Source organism: Sorex araneus, chromosome 6, assembly GCF_027595985.1.
Source record: "Sorex araneus isolate mSorAra2 chromosome 6, mSorAra2.pri, whole genome shotgun sequence".
Classification (NCBI taxonomy): Eukaryota; Metazoa; Chordata; class Mammalia; order Eulipotyphla; family Soricidae; genus Sorex; species Sorex araneus.
In genome coordinates, this window is record NC_073307.1 from 79,249,610 (window position 1) to 79,274,628 (window position 25,019).

Consider the following 25,019-nt stretch of genomic DNA (forward strand, 5'->3'; position numbering starts at 1 on the left):
GAGGCTTCTAGAATCTCAGAGCTAGGACGAATGGAGACGTTACTGACACCACCTGAGAAATTCAACGATCAACGGGATGATGATGATGATCCTTCCTGGAAAGAACTCAATCCCTACATTTCCCTGTTCACAAAAACAAGGGATCCATTCCAGAACACAAGACAGCTGCTCAAGCTTCATCTATTATATCTACATTTCAGCTAGCAAGGATGAAAAATAGGAGAGGAGATAGGTATGCCCCATTCTTTTAACATTACTTCCTGAATGCAGAGCCAGGAGTAACCCCTGATAATACCAGGTGTGACTCCAAAAAGCCAAAAAAAAAAAAAAGAAGAAGAATCTGGGACTATTCTATATTGAGATTATTTTTGTTGCCATGGCCTAATATGTAATATGCCATAGAGGCATATCCCACCAGATGCATATTTCAAAATTCAATTTACAATTTGTTTAGAAATGCAAGGTCAACAAACAGAATAACTAGCTCAAAAACTCTAACAATGTATTCTTTGTTAAACTTTCAACTCTAGAGACTGATATTAGATCTTTCAGATCAAACAAAAGCAAGTCTTTACACAGCATTAACTTTTATTACTAGGAATAACAATTAGGAGTATAATTAAAATAACACACTAGCATTTACTAAATCAATAATCCCTCAGAAAGAAAGTCTTATCTCCTATACAGAAATATTTCCTGTAGTATTAGCAATATAGCCCAATGAGCCTTCCTATGTTTTCCTGGGAAAGGAATAAACTAAAATCTAAAGTTCTGTCTTGTTATATGTAAGTAGGTTCAACCTGTAACAGGTTTTTATGACGAGTAAATGCAATTACACATGTAAAAGTGTTTTGTAAACAGGAGTTTTATATAAATATAAAGTTATGCACCTTCAAAGCTATCACTCCAACAGACACTGATTCAATAAAATGAAAATCTCTTAAAAATTGCAACAATGTATAAATACACATAAAATAATCTATTATTTAATAGTCCAACAAAATTTATATACACTTACAAGAGAATTTAAATGCCTTTAACAGTTCCACTGTATAATTATTGATTTCTAAAAGAAATACCATTAATACAAATGCATGATTTATAATATCCCAATTATAACAAGAAAAATAGATTAATAAAATGTTTCTGTGGCACTATGCCAAATATTACAACTATGCTCAATATGACATAAGAAAAATACTCTTTTAGTGGTAAAAGATAGAATTCATTAGGCTAAGGACCACTCAAGAGTTTCTAGGAAGTTTCAAAGTAAAATCAGCTTTCTTTCCAAAAAATCCAAAGAAGAGCAGCAATCACTAGGTATTCCTTAAACCAAACCTACGAAAAAATCCACTTATATTAATTGAGCCTTAAGAACATGACTTTATTTGTTACAAATAAAAATAAATAAAATGTTTGAACTAGCTAACAGAACTGGACAAAATTTTGTTTTCACCTGCCTGTGAATGACTAGGATGAGAACTTTCACCATGTTACACATATATTAAGTTGTAACATTAACAATTACTTCACACATACATAAATCAAAGTGCTCCTTCTTACCATAAAACCAAAACTTTTTTCTGAAAATATTCTATAGAAATAATATGTAAACATAAAGACTTTTGAGACAGCCTAAGAACAGATTCTATGTTCTATGGATCAAAATGCAAAGGTCATTATTATATATGTACACAAATACACACTCTCATTAATTTGGAATATATGGTTATTACATGACTATACATATACAAATCTATGCCATGAATCAAACATTGACAATTTTTAACAGAATTATACTTTCAAGCTAGAAAAAACATTTGAAAAAAAATTTTTGTTAACTTTTAAAGTGGAAGAACAAACCAGCACTCTTCTTTACAACAATTTACTAAGCTCTAAAAGGTTCAGTCAAGAATCTCTTCATTTATTTCCCAATGTAACGAAACACAAATTTTCTCTCAGCCTTCATGAAGTCTGATCATTTCCAGTGCTCTGCAAAAAAGAGAGAACTCCTTATATTAAATATTAGGAACACATTCCATAATCCTAAGCAAAGGTGACTACTACATTCAGTGATTCAATCACATTACATAGCTGCCAAATTGAAGAAATAAAACAAAGGATCCACCAAGATATCCAGCATCTCACTCTCATTTTTGAAGGGTACTACAAGGTGACATATAATTCTCCCAACTAACCATTATGTAGGCTCTGTCAAACACAAGATTCAATTTCACCCACATTCAATGTCTTTCACCATTCCAGAAACACTTAAAAAATCTATTAAGCACAAACAAGACAGTTATGTAAGGTGGATCAAAGCAGTCATTACGAGATCATGCAGAAATCTCTCAGAATTTCTGAGAATTCTGAGAATCGGGTCCCTACAACTTCTACAGGAGAGTATAGGTTGACTAAGCCCCAACTCTGTAAATCCCAATTATATCTATTCTTAAGAAATCATTAATATTTTAGACCTGAGTTATCTAATGTAATCCTTCAGCCAACATTAGCATCACTGGAACCTTGTTAAACATGTGAATTGAGATACAACCCTGAATCAGCTTGTGAAAAGCTCTATGGCTATAACCCAACAATCTGAAATTCATTTTCTAGGTGATATTCCATAAAAACATAGTATTTCATAAAAACATAGATTTTAAAAAATCTATGACCACATTAAAATTACCCTCATAGCCAGAAAACACTTACTCGTCTTAAAAACTGCTTTCCAAGGTAAGAAGTTGCCATACTGGTTAAATTCTTTCTGCTGCCCACTTTGCACCTGATATAACCATATAGGTTGGCACCCTGTAGCACAACACCCATGATAACCACTGCCTGGGATAGAGGAAAAATAAAGGTTACTGACTAAAAGTGATTGATCTTTCTCTATACCACAAATGTAATGAAGGAGATAAGGAGGTACTGCAAAGTGAAGACTGTGTCAATGAGACGCTCTAATTCATCACAACATACCTAATTCAATTGATGCTTTGTATAATATATGTGACCTCCAATATGGGGGGGTTAGGGGAGGCATGCGAGGATCAAACCTGGATAGGTCATGTACAAGCCAAGCTCCCTACTAGCTATACTATCTCTCTGGCCCCTCTTATTCTATTCTTACCTATAGGCAGACATTTGCAGCCCTAGCTGTCTAAATGAAAATGAGCTCATTTTATCCATGGTACCATCCAACCTTTAGGTTATTATACGGATGATTTCCTACACTAACAAACTCAAAACAAATAACCTGATCAACCCAGTGAAAAAATGAGAAGAGCTGAAAAGTCCCACGAAGAAGACATACGATGGCCATCAGACAAATGAAAGTGTTTGTCATCATTAAATATCAAGAAAATTTCACAAATTTAGCTCTATTTATATATATGTCATTTTCTCCACAACTGAAAAAATAAAAACCAAAAAACAAAAACCTCTCCGATTATGTAGGATAAAGAAACAGTAAATAAGAACAACAAATGGTAAGTCATTGGATCTGAAGATTCTGTCTACAGAACTCAGCTCATGGCTGGGGGTGGGGGTGGCAGTGACCCTGGGACACTGGTGGTGGGAAGTGGGTACTCTCATGATGGGTGTGGTATTGAAATAATGTATGCATAAAAAGCATAATTAACAGTATTATAAAATCCAGTACCTCAACAAAAGTGGTTTTAAAAAAGTGAAAAAGAAAAGAAAATATTATCTTCTAAAATGTAAGGGAAAGAAGCTGTGGCACAAATCAGCCAAGTCAACATTTAAGAACAGAGCCAGAGGAAAAGAATGTATTCTGGGAAAAGGAAAAAAATCACCCAAAATGAAACGTAGCCTGTTAAGAAGAAAAGGGAGAAACTTGCAACAGAAGGAGTATATTATATATTTAAAAACGGATCAGAGGGCTGGAAAGATCGTACAGAAGACAAGTCTACTTTGCTTTCCTTGCACACAGGTGACCTAGGTTCGATCCTTGGCCCCTCCGGTGTCCCACAAGCCCACCAGAAGCTAGTTATCCGGGAGCATAGAGCCAGGAGTAAGCACTGAGTAGGATACCAAAGCAAAAAGCTTGACCAGAGACCAAATAACCAATAAGAAATATTGTCTCAAAAACTAATTGCTATTATAAACAGAAAAACTGAAACTGAACAAACATAATTCTGGCACCTCATGGTGATTCAATAAAAATTTTTTTTTTTAAAAAAAAGGAATATGAGCAGATATAAAAGCGATCTTTTCATTCTCATTCATAGTCTGTAATTCAATAAACGAACAGAGAGAAGAGGGGTCGGAGCAATAGCTCAGCAGGGAGGGTGCTCGACTTGCACACGGCCAACCTGGGTTCAATCCCCAGCATTCCATACGGGCCCCTCAGCACTGCCAGAACTGATTCCTGAGTGCAGAGCCAGGAGTGACATCTGAATATCATTGGGTGTGGCAGAAAAAAAAACAGAGATGCAAGAAGATAGGAAAGGTAGGAGAAAACATCAGCACTAACTTTACCACATTTAATTGCAGGCAACTGGTATATTTTAAACAGCTCTTAATTCATTAAAGAGGGTATGACACAAATATACAAAATAGTAAGAGCTAGAAAAACTAAAATGGACAATCAATTTTCCAAGCCCCCCAGAAGTATTCATATTTACGCACATACAAAGAAAAGGGAATTCTACATAGCACAATAAACACTTTTAAAAGGGGAACATAATAAAGGCCACAATCACTGTATCACTGTAATCACTGTAATCTCATCGCTCATCGATTTGCTTGAGCGGGCACCAGTAAATTCTCCATTTTAAGACTTGTTGTTACTGATTTTGGCATATTGAATATGCCACAAGGAGCTTGCCAGGCTCTGCCAGGCGGGCGGGATACTCTCGGTAGCTTGCCAGGCTCTCCAAGAGAGGCGGAGGAATCGAACCTGGGTCGGCTGTGTGCAAGGCGAATGCCTTATCACTGTGCTATCACCAGCCCAAAAGGCCAAAATATATCTTATATATGTTAAATGAAATAAACTCATGTATTAAAAGAATTAAGACAAACAGTTTGGGTTACAACACAAGGGGAACACAGACACCTATGAGCAAAGGAGGCTAAACAACTAAACTAAGCCCCAGACTAAACAACTTTACCCACAAACTGATTGGACTTTCAGAAGCTCTGCTGTTTCAGTGACCAAATATGTGGTACTTTATTATGGCAGTCCTAGCAAACAATAAGGTAAAATAAGGCCAATCAGCTTACTAGCTGGAACACTCCAGCAGTCTAACCACATGAAGCCATCAAGCCTCAAGAAAGCCCAAACTAGCAACATAGAAAAATGAGGTCATGAGATCTCCCAGAAATGCCTTAGGAGACCCCACATACCAGCTGTTCTCTGTCAGAAGACATCAAGCTGAACCTCACAAACAAGCCCTATCCTAGCTCCTAATGAGGGTGTGACACAAACATACAAAATAGTAAGAGCTAGAAGCTTGTGAGAGATTATAAAATTACTATTGTTAACTCATTACTATCTGACAAGATTATATAAGCAAAAGATAATCAAATTAGATTCTAAACTCCAAAAGACTACTAGCGGGTGGGGGAAGAGGAGAAGAAGGGAAACAGGGGACATTGGTGGTGGTATATATACACGGTGAAGCGACGGGTGTTGGAACATCATATGACTGAAACCCAATCATGAACAACTTTGTAACTGTGTATCTCACTGTGATTCAATTAAAAAAGAAAATAAAATGTAAAGAAAAAAAAAGACTACTATTAGCACCAAACTAAAGATATTTGACTGAAATTTAATGAACATTCCTATCTAAGATGTTGTAAATAGGAGCATCTCTGTACAAGTTAAGACTAAATAAAAATTCTAATGCTAGGCACTTAACAATTGTTAAAATGGGATCAAGACGCACTCATTAAATAAAGAAATGCAGAGTTGGGGAACAGGATTAAGGAAGTACATGATGAAGCTACCTTTTCAAAATGCATTGTAAATGTTAAAATTATTATGATTTTAATTATAATTATCCATCAGACATAACTTAGTGAATTTGTCAATAATCCCATGTTGACACTCACCAACCATTTTACTCTGAAAGAGAAGAGAGCACTAAAGGCAAAAACCACCCACAGCACTGGACAGGCAATAAGTCCTAGCCAAAAGATTCTTGACTCCGCTTCTGAAACAGTTTTACTCTCTTGAGAAGATGCCTACAAAAGAACATGAACTTTATCATTGCATTTATGGTATTTTACAGTAAAAAATTTAAAACTTTCAATGAAAAACATCTTACCCTCAAATTCAAATTAATTAATGAAGACAACCCAAGTCCTAAATTAGAACACTTTATTATTTAATTTTAGTAACCAACTTTAGTATATATTTTAAAGAACTTTAAAAAAAAGCTGGACCAGAGATAGCTCAAGTGGTGAGCTGTGATTCCCACCCCAAGCATCCCAAATCCCCTAAGCACTGCTAGATATAGTCTGTGTGGCCCTTATAGCCTAAGCACTAGACCATTAAAGTTCATACTGCTGCATCAAGCAATAGGCTGGATGGTCCCCAGCTCCCTATACCCCAGCACTGCTGGGAGAGATCCCTATTATAGAAATAGTTTTAAAAGAATTTTGCATTTTCAAGATAATCTATTATGATTAAAACTAAGGATATTTTCTGATGAACTTTAATTCTATTTTTATTGCAATTATATAATTTATTAAGAAAATATTGAATCAAAAATCAAGACTATCATTTGTCCAGAAACTAAACGGTCCAATCAGAGATTAAAAAAATAATGGAATTGAGGAATTCTGTACCAGTGGGCACAATGTTCAACACCAGAAGTTTTAAAGATTTGCAAATCATTTTTAAGGCATCATCTACAAAAATTATGCCATCTTCCTCTCAAGTTGATTTCCTTAGGAAATTTGAATGTTTACTATAGACAAGTAGGTAACTCAAAACAAACCAGTCTCCCCTAGGATTCCTAAAGAACAGACTGCTCTGATAAACTGAGATTTTCTACATGAGAGTTCCAATTATTCTTAAGAGAACCATAAAAGCAAGAACAGACCAGTTACTTGAAGCAATTATCCACTGGACAGACTAGAGGTTCCCAAACCTATCTTGCCTACAACCTCCCATGGGAGGGGGGCAGGGGTGGAAGGGCAGAATGAGCCACTCAGCGCCCCCTTGGAAATCTACATTCTTTAAGGAAATAAACAGAAAGCACCAGCTATTTGCATACAAGGCTACCATTTGTTCCCCAGCCTCTGTGAGAGATAGTATCTCCCACTGTAGAAAACGCTGAATAGAAAAAATCTCTGGAGATATCAGGCAAGGCAGCAGGAAGCTGAGGGTCATAAGAAAGAGATGCTTTCTCAGATGCAACTCCAAATCAGCAGCTTCACAAGCTGCATAAAGCCTGACCCAAAGGCCTCTCAGGATTCTCAGTCAATCTTACGTGGAAAATTATAACGTTTTAAAAGTACCTCTGATTTAGGGCAAACATACCAACTGATTTGGGGAAGTGCTATTAATCTTGAAAATGCCATTCTTAATTATCCAAATGTTATTTACATAGAGTTAATTAAAAGACACTAGCAGTAACAAAAAGACAGCCTACCTTCCTGGACTCAAACACCCAATGGCTTTTTCCATCTTCATCAATATGATTCCACCAACGCAGACCAACCATTAATCTACCTGTGACATTCTGATAAACACACAAATTTTAAAGGCATTACTTAATGACTTATTCTATGTCTTATTGTTTCACAAACAAAAATCTTCAGCATTGTCTCCATAATAGATAATGATCATCTACAAGTCCAGCAGATATGGTAGTGACAAGGTAAGCATATTTATAAACATAATCCTTCACTTTTTCCTGGTGAAATCATATCCTTTCTCTATTTCCTGGTCTTCTCTAATTCCTTAAATACTTTGCTCTTTAATTTACTGGGAGTTTTTTCTCTCTCCACATCCTATGACTGCATTCTCACTGACTCCAAAAATGGTTATGAACTGAATGTCCCCTTTTTGTTCATGCTGAAACTCTGCCTAGCTCCATATGATAAAACTATTAAGAAGAAATGTGGGACCAGAGATATAGTACAGTGGACAACATATTTGCTTGGCACATATCTGACCCAAATTCAATCCCCAGCATCCTATACTGTCCCCTGAACTCACAAGAAGTGATCCATGAGAACAGAGTCAGGAGTAAGCCCTGGGCACCACTGGGTATGTATGTCCGCCCCCCCCCCGCCCAAGGTAGAAAAAATAAGTATATAAATAAAAGAGATGATTAGGATTACATCTAGAAGTGTCAAGAGAGCTTGTTTCTTTTAAACTCCCTACCCCACCACCATTAAGCAAGTATACAGAAAGTAAGCAATTTTAAATACATAAAGGCTCTCACCAGAAGTTAATCATATTGACACACCAATCTTGGAAATAAATTGAGAAATAAATTCCTGTTATTAATAAATCACCTATCTATAGTACTGTCATAACATTCTTCAAATTTATCTTCATCAGCATCACACATAAGCAACTTCTTTTTCTTATAACTTTAATAGCTTTCCTGTGTATTTATATGTTCTGGTAATAAAACAGTGTCTAACAAATACATCTTTGTCCAAATGAAATTTCAAGTGTACTGTGGAAAAGAAGCAGTCAAAGAAAAAGCGCAAAATGCACTTATTACCAACTGTGTTGTAAGAGAAAACTGGAAGTTACCTTAATAGGCTACTAGGGAAAGCAAATTTAATCTATGAGTAAGATAATGACTCCCTAATGAATAAACATTTGGAATGAAATTTAATGGGTAAATAGGAATCAGTAACACAGGAAACTTCTCATTAATGCTGTGATAAGGTTAAAGCTTATGTGAATTCAGATAGGAAAAAAAAATGTTTTTTCCTAACTGCTGGGTGAAATTTAGAATATGTTTAACTTATAAATGTAAACAATGAACCATAATAAAATTGATGACATCTATAACTCTGCTATAATAAAAGCAATAATTTTCATAATGTACTATGATACAGATATCACTTATAATTATCACTGCTTTGAGGATAATTAGATATGCTGTTAGATTATGGGATTTAATACATTTATAAAATACATGCTATTACCAAATTAAAAATGTTTTTAATGTTCTAATTACATTTCACTATAAATGCTTTCTTAATAATCTTAATTCTTTTATATATATTTTTTAATTTTTATTAGTGAATCACTGTGAGGTGCAGTTACAGACTTACAAACTTTCGTGCTTGTGTTTCAGTCATACAATGCTCAAAATAACCATCCCTCCACCAGTGCCCACTTTCACCACCGATGATCTCAGTATCCCTCCCACCCCCCACCCCATCTGCCACACTCCACCTCTGTGGCAGGGCATTCTCTTTTGTTCTCTTTCCTTTTGGGTGTAGTGGTTTGCAACAGAGGTGTTGAGTGGTCATCATATTCGATCTATAGCCTACTTTCAGCATACATCTCCCATCCCGGGAAGGTTCTCCATCTTTTTTATTTAAAAATACTCACTTTGAGCTCACTACCCTCCAGCGCCGCTGCACCCGGTCAGCTCCCTCCAACAGGTCAGTGGATTGGACCAGACCGCCATTTTCCCGTGCCTGCACCCCGTCTTCCCTTAGGACCCTGAGCTCCCACCCTGCCTGAGCACCACCCATCCACCCCCTCACCTCCCTCCAGCGCTGCCGCGCCCCGTTTGCTCCCTCCAGCAGGTCAGTGAATCAGACCCAGACCACCATTTCGCCCCCTGCCTTGCACCCCACCCATATCACCTTAGTGGGCGTGGCCTCAGCAGAAGTGGGTGTGGCCTATTTTGGAACCTTTTCCTCATACCAAGCAATCCGTTTTTACATCTCAGTCTTCATCACCTATGACCCTGAGTAACATCCTAGCTATCCCCAAAGCAGTTCGCCAATAGGCTGCTAGTCTATTCCAATTTCTCCGAAGTACCATGAATATAAGCAGCTGTACAAGCCAAATATGAGAGCACATCTCCAGAAGCATCACTTGAGGCCTCACGTAGAAGAACATCTGAGAAGGACATGTTATAGAGGGGGAACATAAGAAGGTCACCTCCATTGACTGAGACCATCCGGAATCCTTTTTCAAAACAAGAGGGGATAGGGATAGTGATCTTGAAGGTCGCTCCTCCATACAACCACCACAGCATCAAGAAACATCGCAAATCTCCACTGCAAGAAGAGGAGGTGGAACAGAGCCCAGGTGCCTCAATAGGCGTTCCCCACAAACCTGAGCTTTCTGACAAAGAATTCAGAGATGAAATGCTGAAGATATTCAATCAACTCAATATAAAGATTGACCATGTATCCATTAAATTAAAGGAGGACATGACAGAAGCAATGGAAAGGACAGCCCAGAAAATACGGGAAGAAATGAGAGAAGAAATAAAAAAGCTACAAAAGGAAATGTCACAAATAAAGGATTCAGTAGATGAATTAAAAAACTCAATGGGTGCTCTCAACAATACAATGGCTAAGCTAAAGATAGAATCAGTGAACTTGAAGATGAGTTGCAGGAAGCCTACAGGCAACAACAAACAATGGGGAGAGACCTCAAAATGGCTCTAGGGAGAATCAGAGTCCTTGGAGATGATTTCAAGAGGAATAACATTGGAATCATCAGAGTACCAGAAGGACAGGAAAGCAACCCCAACGAAAGAGCCACAGTCAAAGGAATCATTGCTGAAAAGTTCCCAGAGCTGGAGAATGCAGACATCCAGATTCAAGGAGCCCGAAGAGTGCCAGCTAAAAGAGACCCTAACAGAAAAACTTCAAGACAAATGACAGTTAGAATGATGGACGTCAAGAATAGAGACATGGTTGTGCAAGCAGCAAGGTCGAAGAAGGAAATCACATACAAAGGAGCACCCCTTAGATTCACAGTAGACCTATTGGAGGAAACCCTCCAAGCCCGAAGGCAATGGTGGGATATAGTGAAAAAACTCAATGAAATGGTGCTTCACCAAGAATACTTTATCCGGCTAAACTCTCATTCAAACTTGAAGAAACTATACACTACTTTGTGGATAAGCAACAGCTAAGGAACTTCATAGACTCAAAACCAAACCTAAAAGAAGGACTAAAGGTGCCATTGTAAGACAAGAAAAACCCTTACAGGAAGATGGCACAAAACCCCATGACAATAATCTCTCTCAACATCAATGGTCTAAATTCACCAATTAAGAGACAAAGAGTGGCAAATTGGATTCAAAGACTGAACCCAATATTCTGCTGCCTACAAGAAACACATCTGAACAGCCAGAATAAAAACAGACTCAAAGTCAAAGGATGAAAAACAATCCTGCAAGCAAACAACTCCCTCAAAAAAGCTGGGTGGCTTTACTAGTATCGGACAACATAGATTTCAGGTTCAAAAAGATTAGAAGGGACAGTGAAGGCCATTTCTGATTAATCAGGGGATATGTACAGCAGGAAGAAATCACACTCCTAAACGTGTATGCACCCAATGAGGGACTGGCTAAATACCTACTACAACTGCTAACAGACCTTAAGAAGGACATTGCGAGCAACACAATAGTAGCTGGAGACTTCAACACTGCCCTATTACCTCTGGATAGACCAAGAAATTTAAAACTCAGTAAGGAAATATTGGCTTTGAATGAAGAAAGAGAAGATAGAGGGCTAATAGATATATACAGGACTATATATCCACCCCCAAAACAGAATATACATTTTTCTCCAGTGCACATGGAACATTTTCAAGAATAGACCATGTGCTGGGCCACACAAGACACCTCAACATAATCAGCAAGATAGACATTGTACCAGCTATCTTTAAATACCATGATGCACTGAAGATAGAAGTTAATCATGTAAGGAAGCAGAAAACCAAATCAAACACCTGGAAATTAAACAACTCAGTGTTGAACCCTTGAGTGCGTAAGGAAGTAAATCAAGGAAGAAATCAAAAGGTACCTGGAAACAAATGAGAATGAGGACATGAGCTACCAGAACCTGTGGGATGCAGCTAAAGCCATGTTAAGGGGAAAATTTATAACCCTTCAAGCATTTCTTAGGAAGGAAGAAAGGGCACACATAAATAGATTACACAGCTCAAGATATTAGAAAAGTACTAAAAAAAGGAGTCCAAACCAGGCAGAAGGAAAGAGGTAATAAAACTTAGAGCAGAACTCAATGACATGAAAACCCAAAGACAATCTGAAAGATCAATGAAACCAAGAGCTGGTTCTTTCAGAAAATAAACAGGATTGATGAACCACTAGCATGACTCACAAAGAAAGAGATAGAACTCTTGTAAGCCAAATCAGAAATGAAAAAGAGGGTATCACAACAGAAACCAAAGAAATTCAAAAGATCATCAGAGACTACTTTGAAAATCTGTATGCCACAAAACAAGAGAATCTAGAAGAAATGGATTAATTCCTGGTTCCTGTAATCTCCCAAGGCTGAATCAAGAAGACCTGGAATACCTGAATAGTCCTATTAATATCAAGGAAATTGAAACTGAAACCAAAAGTCTCCCCAAAATCAAAAGCCCAGGTCCAGATGGATTCACTAGAAATTCTTCCAAACATTTAAAGAGGACCTACTGCCAATTCTTCTCAAGCTTTTCCAGAAAGTTGAAAAAACAGAAACCCTCTCAAACAGTTTCTATGATGAAAACTCTTGCCAAAATGGGTATAGAAGGGACTTTTCTCAATATAGTCAAAGCCATTTATCACAAGCCTATGGCAAGCATCGTCCTCAATGAGGAAAAACTAAGAGTCTTCCCTATAAGATCAGGGACGAGACATGGATGCCCACTCTCTCCACTTCTGTTCAATATAGTGCTAGAAGTACTTGCAATAGCGATTAGACAAGAAAAAAATTAAGGGCATTCAGATAGGAAAGAAAGAAATCAAGCTCTCACTATTCGCAGATGATATGACACTGTATTTAGAGAACGCTAAAGCCTCTACCAAGACACTCCTAGAAACAATAGACTCGTACAGCAAAGATGCAGGCTATAAAATCAATACCCAGAAGTCTCTGGCTTTCCTATACGCAAATAATGAGAGAAGAAAGCGACATGATAAAAGCAATCCTGTTCACAATTGTACTTCAAAATATCAAGTACCTAGGTATTAGTTTAACTAAGGAGGTAAAGGACTTGTATAAAGAAAACTACAAAATACCACTTCAGGAAATAAAAGAGGACACGAGGAAATGGAAAGATATCCCTTGCTCATGGATTGGAAAAATTAATATTGTCAAAATGGCAGTACTCTCCAAAGCATTGTAAAATTCAGTGCAATCCCTATAAGGATACCCATGACATTCTTCAAAGATATGGAGCAAACACTCCTGAACGTGACATCTGGAACAACAAGTCCCCACAAAAAGCCAAAGCAGTTCTTGGGAAAAAGAAAATGGGAGGAATCAACCTCCCCAACTTCAAATTCTACTACAAAGCAGTAGTAATTAAAACAGCATGGTACTGGAACAAAGGCAGAACTGTAGACCAATGGAACAGGATTGAATATTCTGACACACCACCCCAAATATATGAACATCTAATCTTTGATAAGGGAACAAGAAATGTGAAGTGGAGCGAGGAAAGCATTTTTAACAAATTGTGCTGGCAAAACTGGACAGCTACATGCAAAAAAATGGGCTCAGACCTCCACCTATCACCATGTACAAAAGTCAGATCAAAATGGAATAGACCTCAACATCAGACCAGAATCCATAAAGTACACTGAAGACAAGGCCGGCAAAACCCTCCACGACATTGAAGCCAATGGTATCTTCAAAGATGACATGCCACTGGCCAAGCAAGTGAAAACAGAGATAAATAAATGGGACTATCTCAAACTAAGAAGCTTCTGCACCTCAAAAGGAACAGTGACCAAAGTACAACGACAGTCTACAGAATGGGAAAGGATATTCACCTAATACCCATCCAATAAGGGTTTGGTATCAGGATATACAAGGCACTGGTTGAACTCCACAAGAAGAAAACTGCCAACATAGATCAAAAAATGGGGTGATGAAATGAACAGAAACTTTCTCAAAGAAGAAATCCGAATGGGTCAGAGGCATGTGATAAAATGCTCTACATCACTAATCATCAGGGAGATGCAGATCAAAACAACAATGAGATATCATCTCGCACCACAGAGACTGGCCCACATCCAAAAAAACAAAAGCAACCGGTGTTGGTGCAAATGTTGGGAGAAAGGGCCTCTCCTTCACTGCTGGTGCAAACGCCGACTGGTTCAGCAGCCTTTTTGGAAAACAATATAGACAATTCTCAAAAAATTAGAAATTGAGCTCCCACTTGACCCAGCAATGCCACTCCTGGGAATATATCCCGAAGAGGCAAAAAAGCATAGTAGAAATGACATCTGCACTTGTATGTTCATTGCAGCACTGCTTAGAATAGCCAAAATCTGGAAAAAAACGGAGTGCCCAAAAACAGATGACTGGTTAAGGAAATTCTAGTACATCTACACAATGGAATACTATGCAGCTCTTAGAAAAGATGAAGTCATGAAATTTGCATACAAGTGGATCAGCACAGAAAGTATCATGTTGAGTAGTGAAATGTGTCAGAAAAAAAAGAGACAGACATAGATAGATTGCACTCATCTTTGGAATATAAAGTAGCAGAATGGGAGACTAACACCCAAGAGTAGTAGAGATAAGAACCAGAAGTCTTGGGGCTGGAGTGATAGCACAGCAGGTAGGGTGTTTGCCTTGCACGCGGCCGACCCGGGTTCGAATCCCAGCATCCCATATCCCTGAGCACTGCCAGGAGTAATTCCTGAGTGCATGAGCCAGGAGTAACCCCTGTGCATTGCTGGGTGTGACCCAAAAACCAAAAAAAAAAAAAGAACCAGAAGTCTGCCCCCAGCTTGGAAACTGGCCTCACATGTTGGGGGAAAAGGCAGCTGAGATAGAGAAGGAAACACCTGGTAGAGAATGTTGGGACAACCCACTCGGGTTGAAAGCTGTGTGCCAAAAGTAGACTACAGACCGAACATGACGGCCACTCAATACCTCTATTGCAAACTACAACATCCAACAGGAGAGAGAACAAAAAGGAATGCCCTGCTGCAGAGGCAGGATGGGGTGGTAGGAGTTGGGGTGGGGTTGGGGGAGGGATACTGGTAACACTGGTGGAGGAGAATTGGCACTGGTGGAGGGATGTAAACATGAAAATTCATAAGTTTGTAACTGTACCTCATAGTGATTCACTAACAATTAAAAAATAAAATAAAATAGAACAAAAAAATTCACTTTGTGATTCTTATTACTATTTATTTTGCCCTTGAAGCAAATAAAACAAAAAGATGAAAAATAAATAACAGTAGAAGTATTCTTCATAATTTTGTAGAATTGTGAAAAATCTACAACTAACAAAAAAGATTAATAATATGGGAGGCAAAAGAACATACCAGATGAAGTACTGGATGAGAAAAAAGAAAATAAAATCTGTGGATTGATGGGATTTGGTTGAATAATTAGATATGGGGTAAGAATAAGGTATGTCATCCATCCTAGTCTGCTCAAATAAAAATGATTCCACATTCTATGAAAGAAAAATACTGATGGGGGAAGAGCAGCATTTGGATGCTAGAGAACAACAAGGAATATTTTTTTAGCTGAATCTGAAATGCCTTCAAGATAGTGAAGTAAAAATGTCACAAAGATGTATAGATAGGTCTGAAACTGTGAGGGTAAATCTGGACTAGAAATACAGGTCTGGAGGCAATCCGACTTTAGGGTAAGCTATCCAAATCAGCTATGATACTGTTTAGAAAAGGATTATAGGGAGAAAAAGAGAGAAAGACTTAATAGCAAAAGAGAAAAGCTGGAAAAGATGACCAAGATTTATTGGCATATTCAAAAAACTGCTCTTGGAATATTTTCAAACTCTCCATTTTCCTATTTTCCAATTCTTTAGTATTTTTGTTATTAATTTTTCTCAAGCTCATTCATTGTTTTTGAACCTCTTAGATCTCTGTCTAACAATACAAGTCTCTGGTCCATGTTGAAATGTTTGTGCCTAAAACTCAAATATCACTACTTTGTAAATCACAGTTCTTTAAAAAAATAAAATCTCCGGTCTATTGTTTTTCCTTTAGATTCAGCTTTAGATACATTCTCATGTAACACTCATCTGTCAAGTTTATTAGAGTCCTAACATGTTCTCAAAGCTCGAGTACAAATGATCACTGTAATCACGATTAAGTAAAAGAGAGGCTGGGAGATAGCTGAAAGGCCAGGAACATGTCTTCAAAGCTGGAAGTCTTGAGTTTGATCCCTGGCCTCATGTGCCACTCCCCACAGTACCATAAAGTGCAGTTCACGAGGCTAACCCGGGTTCGATTCCTCCTTCCCTCTCAGAGAGCCTGGCAAGCTACCGAGAGTATCTCGCCCACATGGCAGAACCTGGCAATCTACCCGTGGCATATTTGGTATGCCAAACACAGTAACAGGAAGTCACACAAGGGAGACGTTACTGGTACACACTCGAGCAAATCGATGAACAGTGGGATGACAGTGCTACATATAAAATATATAATTGTATATTACAATATAGTATATAATATTCAGCCTGTAGCATGAAAAAAACAGATTAAGTGTTGCTTGATCCTTGAGCACCAATAAGGTGATTTCCTCCTTGTCCACAAAAACAATTAATAGAAGTATCTATAATTGCAACTTTTATTTGCAAGTTTTGTTTCCTTTTCAAGACATCTAGTACCAATTCTGAAAACGCTTTTAACTTCTAGCTTTGTTACAGTGTTCTAGTAAACACACCTACTTTGTACAATTTACTTGGATTTTCTTCACAATGACATTTAATCAATTTTTGAAAATGTTCTATACAACAAGGTATTATTTTTATACATATAAGTTCCAAACACTGCTCAACTAGCACAATTAAATGAACCATATTATCTCATTTGCTCCTTTAGATTGTCATTCATATAAATTTATTATTTTGTCACTGGTCTGTCAAGGCTGGGTTTAGTAGAGTCTTATTACAGTAAGTTTCTTCCATCTTCTCATAGGGTTCTACTATAGTTCTAGCATTTAACTAGTGTTATACTATAGTTTGATATAACAACATTCTGTGAATGATCCTGTGATTCATAAAATAACCTTTCTTGCTCCATTTAATCCTGCCTACTGTCATTTCTAGTTTGCATGATAATATAAAGATGCCATGTTTCTTTTTATTTTAATTGCTCTGTTTCTTTGTCATCATTTATGTTTTGCTGATCATTATTTTTTGGTGGGCCACACCTGACTAAGTTCCAGGTTTACTCATGGCTCTGTACTAAAGAATCATTCCTGGCAGGGCTGGGGGACCATTTGCAGTGTTGAGGATCAAACCAGATCTCCTGGACCCTGATTATTATTTTAATTAGACACTTTTGGCTGGATTTTTAATTTTTGGTTCAATCTTAAACACTTATCTTTTAAAAGTTTATTTAAATTACATTTATTACTATAAATACTTGCAATATTTCCTTATGATTTGCTTCTCTTTTTCTTGCTATATAAACTTTTTAGGTTGCTCCTATCTTTCTAACATTGTAGAAAATACACTTCTTTTAAATTTTAGTATCTACCATTAAAATTTTTGAAAACTATATTTGTCATAATATTAAAAAGTCTGATATAGGCTACACCATGTAAAAATACTTTTTAAACTGTCCTTCTCCCCTGTACTTGGTCTTCATTAACGATCACTTAGGGCTTTAAATAAAGATTGCTTTTTAAAAACATTTATTTTTAAAAAATTATATTTTTTGACAACTCCACTGAGATTTACAAATGTTACATCTCTAGTCTAACTACTTTCAGAATCCTGTCTCCCACCTTTACCATATGTACTTAGTAACTTCCCCATTGTTAACTTAAATTTAATTCATATCTAAATTACTTGGACATCTATAAGTAATACTGACAATAAAAGCATGGCAGTTTTAAGGTCTTAGTTTCAAGATTCTGAAAGTTACCAGGCAGAATTAACTGTCTGAAGACCTCATTCTTTACAGCTATAGAGAAATTACATTAACAAAAAGAACATTCTTCAAAACAAAATTTGTAAACAAGAACCAGTAATATACATGTCTCTGAAATTCCAAAATCAGTTTTTGTTGTTTTGTTTTGCCTTTAAGTTTCTTCTCCACCAATTTTACTATGAAAAAATTTCAAACAGAGAAAAGTCACATTTTACAGTTAATACCCATATATGCATACCTGGAGTACATGCAGTTGCTTTAAAATATAGCTATCAATCTATGTATCTATCAATCCATCTACCACTGAACCATCATTTATAATATCTGAGTTTGAAGCTATTCCTTACACTCCTTTCTACATTCTTACAACAGGATTTCTGAATCTCAGCACTACTAATATTTGGGGCATTGAAATTCTTTGTTGTAAGGAGCTATGATGTCTACTTAAAATTCCAGGCAGCATTCCTGCTACCCAATGACTGACACTAGCATTTCCACCACCTCCAACTGTGACTACCAAAAATGTCTTCAGGCATTGACAAATGGGGCAAAATTGGACAGATAGAGAATCACGTCCCTAAAGTATACAAAGAAGCCTTTGCAAATCCACTCTTTGTGGACAAAGTATCCTGGGCTATCTAGGAATTATACAAGACATATCTAGAGGTGATCCTACAGTAAAAGTCAATGGTGCAGACTAGAAACTATCCTATGTGTAGGACAAGGAACTGGTAGGCACCATTTGTTTATTTAATTTAAAAACTGATGCAAACTGACAAAAGGCACAGAGAAGTCAGTGATAATAACCAACAAGTGGTTTGACATGCTAGAGACTTTAACATATATTTGAACAGAAATGAAATCTACAGTTAGAACAAATAGACAACACCAACCCAAACTGCTATGTCATATTATTTCACTTCGCATTTATGTTAATTTCATATATATTTTTTAAATAAAAACAAACCTACCTTGACAGCCCAAAAGTCACATGACAACAATAAGATAATTGTCACCATACAGGCAATAAAGCTGCTGCTGAACAATTCACTGAGAAGATAGACTATAATTGCACTGATGCGAAAGAATAAATGGAAAAATGATGCCACTGGGTGTCTGAAAACCAAAACATAATAAAAGAAATGCAATTACACTTGCTATGGGTACGGCAGATGTAGATGAAAAATGTTTCACGCACAGCATAGCCACGCAGAGTTTCTTACAAATTAATGTATGACTTAAGAAAGAAGTAAACGGCCTATCACTCTTTTTTTTTTCCAAAAGTCCCAATATTTGACTAGGCCCTGTTTTTACAGAAAATACACTATGTAAACATGATTTTAATTCTTTATTAATTTCACAAAACAAATACAAGAAACCTTAGCAAGCATGTAAAAGAAAAGAAACAATACTCTTAGAATTTTAATCCCATTTCCACCTGTTCAAAAACTATCCCAAAATAATGTCTAGGCTCTCAGAAATCACTTTTGGCATTAAAACAAAGGCACCAAAAAAAGTTTGTTTTTGGTTTGGGGTGGTGTTTTTTTGCAGTACAGAGTGCTGTTTTGTCTTGTTTTGTTGCCACACCTAGCATTACTCAAACTTAGTACTGGTGCTGGGCTCAGGGATCACTCCTTGGGGATTTCAAAGAATATATGTGGTACCAAAGATCAAATATACTTTTGTATATATGGATTTGCCAATTTGAACCCTTCACAAATAAAATCAAATTATATGTGATCTTTTGTGATTAGCATACCTCACTTTAACATGTTTTCAAAGTTCAGGCAGAACTTTATTTCATTAACTGAATTTCTTCAAAAACAATTAAATTTGGAGTACGAATATACTTTGCTTGATGCTTTTATATTAATTAATTTAAAAGATGCAATTCTGGGGCAGGAGAGATAAAACGGGGGTTAAGGCATTTGCCTTGCATGCAGTCAGCTCTGGATTAATTCCTGGCACTGCATATGGTCCCCTGAGCACTGCCAGGATGATCCCTAAGTGTAGAACCAAGCAAAAGTAAGCCCTGAGCACTGATGGACATGGTCCAAAAACAAATGTCATCTTTGTCTCAGACAAAAAAAATCAAACTAGCAATACCACAACATTTCCAAGTATATCACAACTACTCCATCTTGAAGCACATCACAACTGTTCTACCTGGAATCCCATCTGTCTACAGACAGAACAGCACTGGATACTAACTCAACTCCATAAACCAGCTTCATACCTGATTTTGGATTTTTTTGGTCTATCAGTAGCCTCCTCTTCAGCATCAAATAGTGAAACATCTTCAGTATCATCATTACTGTCCTAACAGAAAAGTAAAACATCCATGAAATACAACAAAATTCAGTAACTGCCCACCCACCCCATGCAATCAAAATGAAGCATGCTAGTCAAAATGGAAGACAAATGAAGACATGGTCACCACCTCTGGAAAGGCCTTTGCAATTCCACCACCCTCAATCACCTGGAAAAATTATTAATGAAACTCTAAGTGTCTGCTTCCTCTATCACACCCAAGTAGCTGAACTTTCTAAGAAAATCACCAAGAATACAGATTATCAGCCTAAAAAAACTGCTTTAGTTAAGTGGGAATTCTCACACAGAGATGGCTGAAACACGGGGGATACACCTAGTATTTCTAGCTCTACCACAAAACCGTCTTCTGCATTTCTATTTCCTTGCCCCCCCCCCATATATCCTTCTCTTTTCACTCAATGCTAAGACAACTGCATTTGGACTCCCCTCTTCTTTTGCCTTCCTATTGATGGCCATGTGCCATCAATTTTTTTTCCTTTATTCACACTTCCTATATCTTTAAGTTTTTCTAATGGATCTTTCTAGTCAGCATATAACTTTCTTCAGGTGTCATTTATTGCCTCAACGGTATCTTTTTGTATATAAACTTCCTTAGGTATCATTTCATGCCCTAAAACCTGTCTTTATTTTTTAACACTGATCCTCTTCGTCTACAATCTACTTTCCCTTCCACAGCATTCCTTCCTTCCATGACCTTACACCTTTAGGGGTCAATTCACTACATTCTGAAAATAAATCTGTAACAATCAATTATTTATACCTCTACTAGTTCCAATTACTCACCAGTCTCCCATTCTGTATCTCTCCCCTTACCCCAGTCCTATTCAACCCTCCCATTATCCAGAGCAATCTTCCTAACATGGAAATCAAACCCCATCACTGCTCAAACCTTTTAGTGGTGCTTCTTCATGTACAGTATAAAATGAACTCTTTCATTTTTACTTATAGCAGCATTGGAGATTTCATGATCTGATTACTTGCTACTTTCCTTCTGACACTCATCAAACCCTGTGCCCCCAGAACACTGCAGCAATAGAGTTAATATCATCTCTGAAAACACCATGAGCTCTCTCCTATTTCTGCCTTTCATATATCTTCTCTGCCCAAAGGTTCTTCCCATGACCATCAATCACACAGCTTTTCATTAGGAAATTATATCTTCTTTCAAATTTTGGTCCAAATACTAAAATAAGTGGCAAACTTTCCTGAAGAAATCCTGAAGCATACCATTACCATTTTCCATATTCCCATACTTGAAGAAATGTCCATTTTAAAACATATTTTGAGGAATTCTGAATGCAATTCTATTTCATTGCATGGCACTAAGTTCTAGTGTCTACCAGAGTACCAGTCAGGAGGAACAATATTTGTTGAAGGCATGAATGAGTAAACAAGGCAATTTCCTGTAATATAAGGCAATCTATTATAGGTGTCAGGATAATGTTAAATGCAATGAGAACACAGGAAAACATAGGAAAAACATAAGTTCCCAGAACTTGTTCTTGTAGTGCTAGTAGGCCTCCTGTTCTGAAAACTTCTGTCCTAGAGAGTTTCTTTTAAGGATGAAGATACTGAAGAATCCTCTGGATATTTCAGTATTTGTAAGTCAGAAAGATGAAAAGACATGCGTCATGAAGCTGAAAAAGTGCTGATAAATGAGAACTGAATCAGGAGAGGATGGTGTAGAATAACTGGAAGAAAGTTTCCAGGAAAGGAGATCCATTTCACTCTATCAAGGGCCGCTGCTCCCAGGAATAAAAAGAACATCAAAAAGTGCAACACAGGGGGGTGGAGTCATAGCACAGCGGGTAGGGAATTTGCCTTGCACATGGCGGACCTGGGTTCAATTCCCAGCATTCCATACGGTCCCCTGAGCACCACCAGAATTAATTCCTGAGTGCATGAGCCAGGAGTAACCCCTGTGCAACGCCCGAGTGTGACCCAAAAAATTAAAAAAAAAAAATTCAACAGTTCCTCAGTGATATCAATAAACAATTTTCAGAACCTGTTCATGGTCAGGAGAAAACATCTGATAGCCACAACGGTAAGAATAAAAGACAAATATAGCTGAAAAAGCATGTGGTGAGGAGTGCTTATTTTTTAAGACAAGCTAAAGCATCTTTATGCTAATATGAATAAGCTTCCAAAGGGCAGGAAGAAGAATACAGCAGCAGAGAAAAGTGAGAATGTCTAAAAGCTTGGCAGGCAGCATGAAAGGCTCACTCCAGGTTCGAACAGGTGATAGGGTTTCTGTTTCTTCTCCAGCGTCTTTCTGCCTGTTCCCAGGTTCAGAGAGCTGACCTGAACTGTCACTTGGTTTTGACCATAAATCCTTAGACTGACCTGTGCTTAGACACCTGTCAAATTGCCTTCACTTTCATTACTGACTTCATCCATCAAACTTACTAGGTCTCCCCATCCTGACCGGTTGGCAAGCTAGCTCTAATTCAGACAACTATTAAAGACAAGAATCTGTCCTGTATCGTTAACAGCCCTGTCCTGGCCTAGAACTCTACAGGAACCATAGTAACTCCCCAATAAGGAAAAAATCATGAACTTATGATAACCTAAGTGAAAGTTGGCTATAAAACAGCAAGTTTTTTAAATTTAATTTTTTGTTTTTGAATTGCGTCACTATGAATTACGAAGTTATTCACGACAGAGTTTCGGGAACACAATGTTTCAGCGATGATCCCTTCATCCATGTGCCCCTTTCTCGGCCACCCACCCCCGTGACAGGCACTCTCTGGCTTTGACACTGCGAGTCCAGCACGGCTGCCGGGAGGACTGATGCCCAGCGTCCAGCCCCCTTGCTGGGATGGACCGCCCCGCCCCCGCCGCGGTCCCGGGGTTCCTGCGGCCCTTGGCCACTGCCTCTCGCTAGCGGGCGGAAAGAAACAGGACAGTGTGATCTGCTTAGCTCCGGGGCCTGAACCATGTTTGCTGACCTCGTCCGCTCTTCGGGCGTGAACGCGGCCTTCACGGCTACCCGCGCGTCCCGGGCGGCCCGCACAGATGACCAGCCGCCGCGGGGGCCCCGCACCGAGTGACCAGCCGCCGCGCGGCTCCCGCCCGGGGGCCTCCGCCCCGGCCGGCGGGGAGGACGAGCCCCACGGCCGCCGCCCGCGCCCCGAGCCCGCAGCCCCTCACCTGCTGCAACATGACGGACGCGCGCAGCCCTACTTCCGGGGGCCACGTCAGCTCGGCGGCCGGCGGGCGGGGCTGGGGCCGGGGCGGCCGCAGCCATCCACCGGACCGGGAGGAGCCGAGCGGTAGCGGCGTCGGGCTCCACTTCCGCTTTTCGGCCGGGCGGGGCGCTCCGGAGGCGGGGTCAGAGAGCGGGAGGGGCGGGGCTTCCGGCGGTGTTTCCGGAGCCGGGCTCGATAGGCGGACGACCCCGCCAGGCTGAAGTGCGGGGCGGAGCTACGGGAGCCGGGCGACCCAAAAAGAGCCGGAACCACTGGAGCGCCGAGTGGACCTATGGTGGGTGGGAGCTTTGGTTTGGTTAGCTTGGCGGCTACTTTGCAAAAAATGTAAGATGTTATGAAGAACAGGCAGGACCCCAGCAGACAATGCAGACCACGTCATGGAAAGATATTGGACGCAGAAAACCGTGAAGAATAGATAGAGAAAGTGAGACTGGGAGTTTGAGAATGTAAGGGATATTGTTATGTTTATTTTCTTTGGTACTCTTTAGTCTGTGCACTTTTTTCCCTCATGCAACTGGGGCTGTTCATTCATGGCTATCATATTTTCTACCACAATTTATTCCCCATTTCTTCTTTTCTTAAGGTATTCCATGATTCTGGATTGTTCTCTGTTATCTACTAAATATATTTTCCTCCATTTAAAAAATTCTCCTTTTCACTTTCTCTTCTTTATTTTGGGGGGGATCTTTTGTGGGGTTTCTTGGGGGAAGAGAGGAATGACACCCAGCGATACTCAAAGGTTACTCCTGGCTCTGCATTCAGGAATTACTCCTGGCAGTGCTCAGGAGACCTTAGGAGATGTTGGAGCACAAACAGTCCCATCACAAAGGTTAGTAATATGTACTTCAAAAAATGTTTAAAGTTTGGGTGTTTTTGGAGCTTATTAAGAACTGTAAAATTAGAGCATGAAACTAAGGTGAAAATTATTAAAGACTGGTGTAAAAAGTTCATGATTTGAAATATCTAAGGTATAAGAACTATTAAAATTAATTAAAAAGATGTTTTCCTCATGCTTTGTAAAAATGGCACAAGTTTTTGTTATGCTAGTACATTTTTCTCTATAAATTTATTATAATTTTTGTTTGTATCTGCATTATATTGAGTTGTTAAAAAGAGAATTGAAATAATTGTATATAAAAACAGGTTCAAAAGGTACTGGTTTAGTTCAAAACATAAGTTTTAAGAGATAACAGGTTTGTTATATAAGACTGGATAATATTCCATGCATATTTTATTGGAACATCTATGAAGTTTGAGAAGGAGGAAGTTTCTATTTTTACTTATGGATGCCGGTGATTCTTCTTTGGCCATGAGAGAAGAATCTGATAACGGGAGTGCTTCGGCAGTTACTGATTGTGGAAAAACCTGGACTGTGGAGTTCATCCAGAAATGGCATGAGAGTGTTGTTTTG

The 25,019-nt window shown here is 38.3% G+C and overlaps 1 protein-coding gene across 2 annotated transcripts; it reads right to left on the reverse strand.

Moving 5' to 3' along the window:
• Positions 1-495: 495 nt before the first annotated feature.
• TVP23C (trans-golgi network vesicle protein 23 homolog C) lies at positions 496-23,606 on the reverse strand. Of its 2 annotated transcripts, NM_001281925.1 has the most exons (7): positions 23,550-23,577; positions 20,305-20,387; positions 19,040-19,184; positions 7,626-7,715; positions 6,079-6,210; positions 2,713-2,841; positions 1,966-1,992 (listed from the first exon to the last, which is right to left on the reverse strand). In NM_001281925.1, the coding sequence occupies exons 1-7, from the start codon at positions 23,559-23,561 to the stop codon at positions 1,966-1,968; spliced, it is 618 nt and encodes a 205-aa protein (NP_001268854.1). In that variant the 5' UTR covers positions 23,562-23,577. The 2 variants fall into 2 exon arrangements, with proteins under 2 accessions (XP_054996963.1, NP_001268854.1); XM_055140988.1 differs by lacking the exon at positions 19,040-19,184 and having other exon boundaries at positions 496-1,992; positions 23,550-23,606.
• Positions 23,607-25,019: the final 1,413 nt, after the last annotated feature.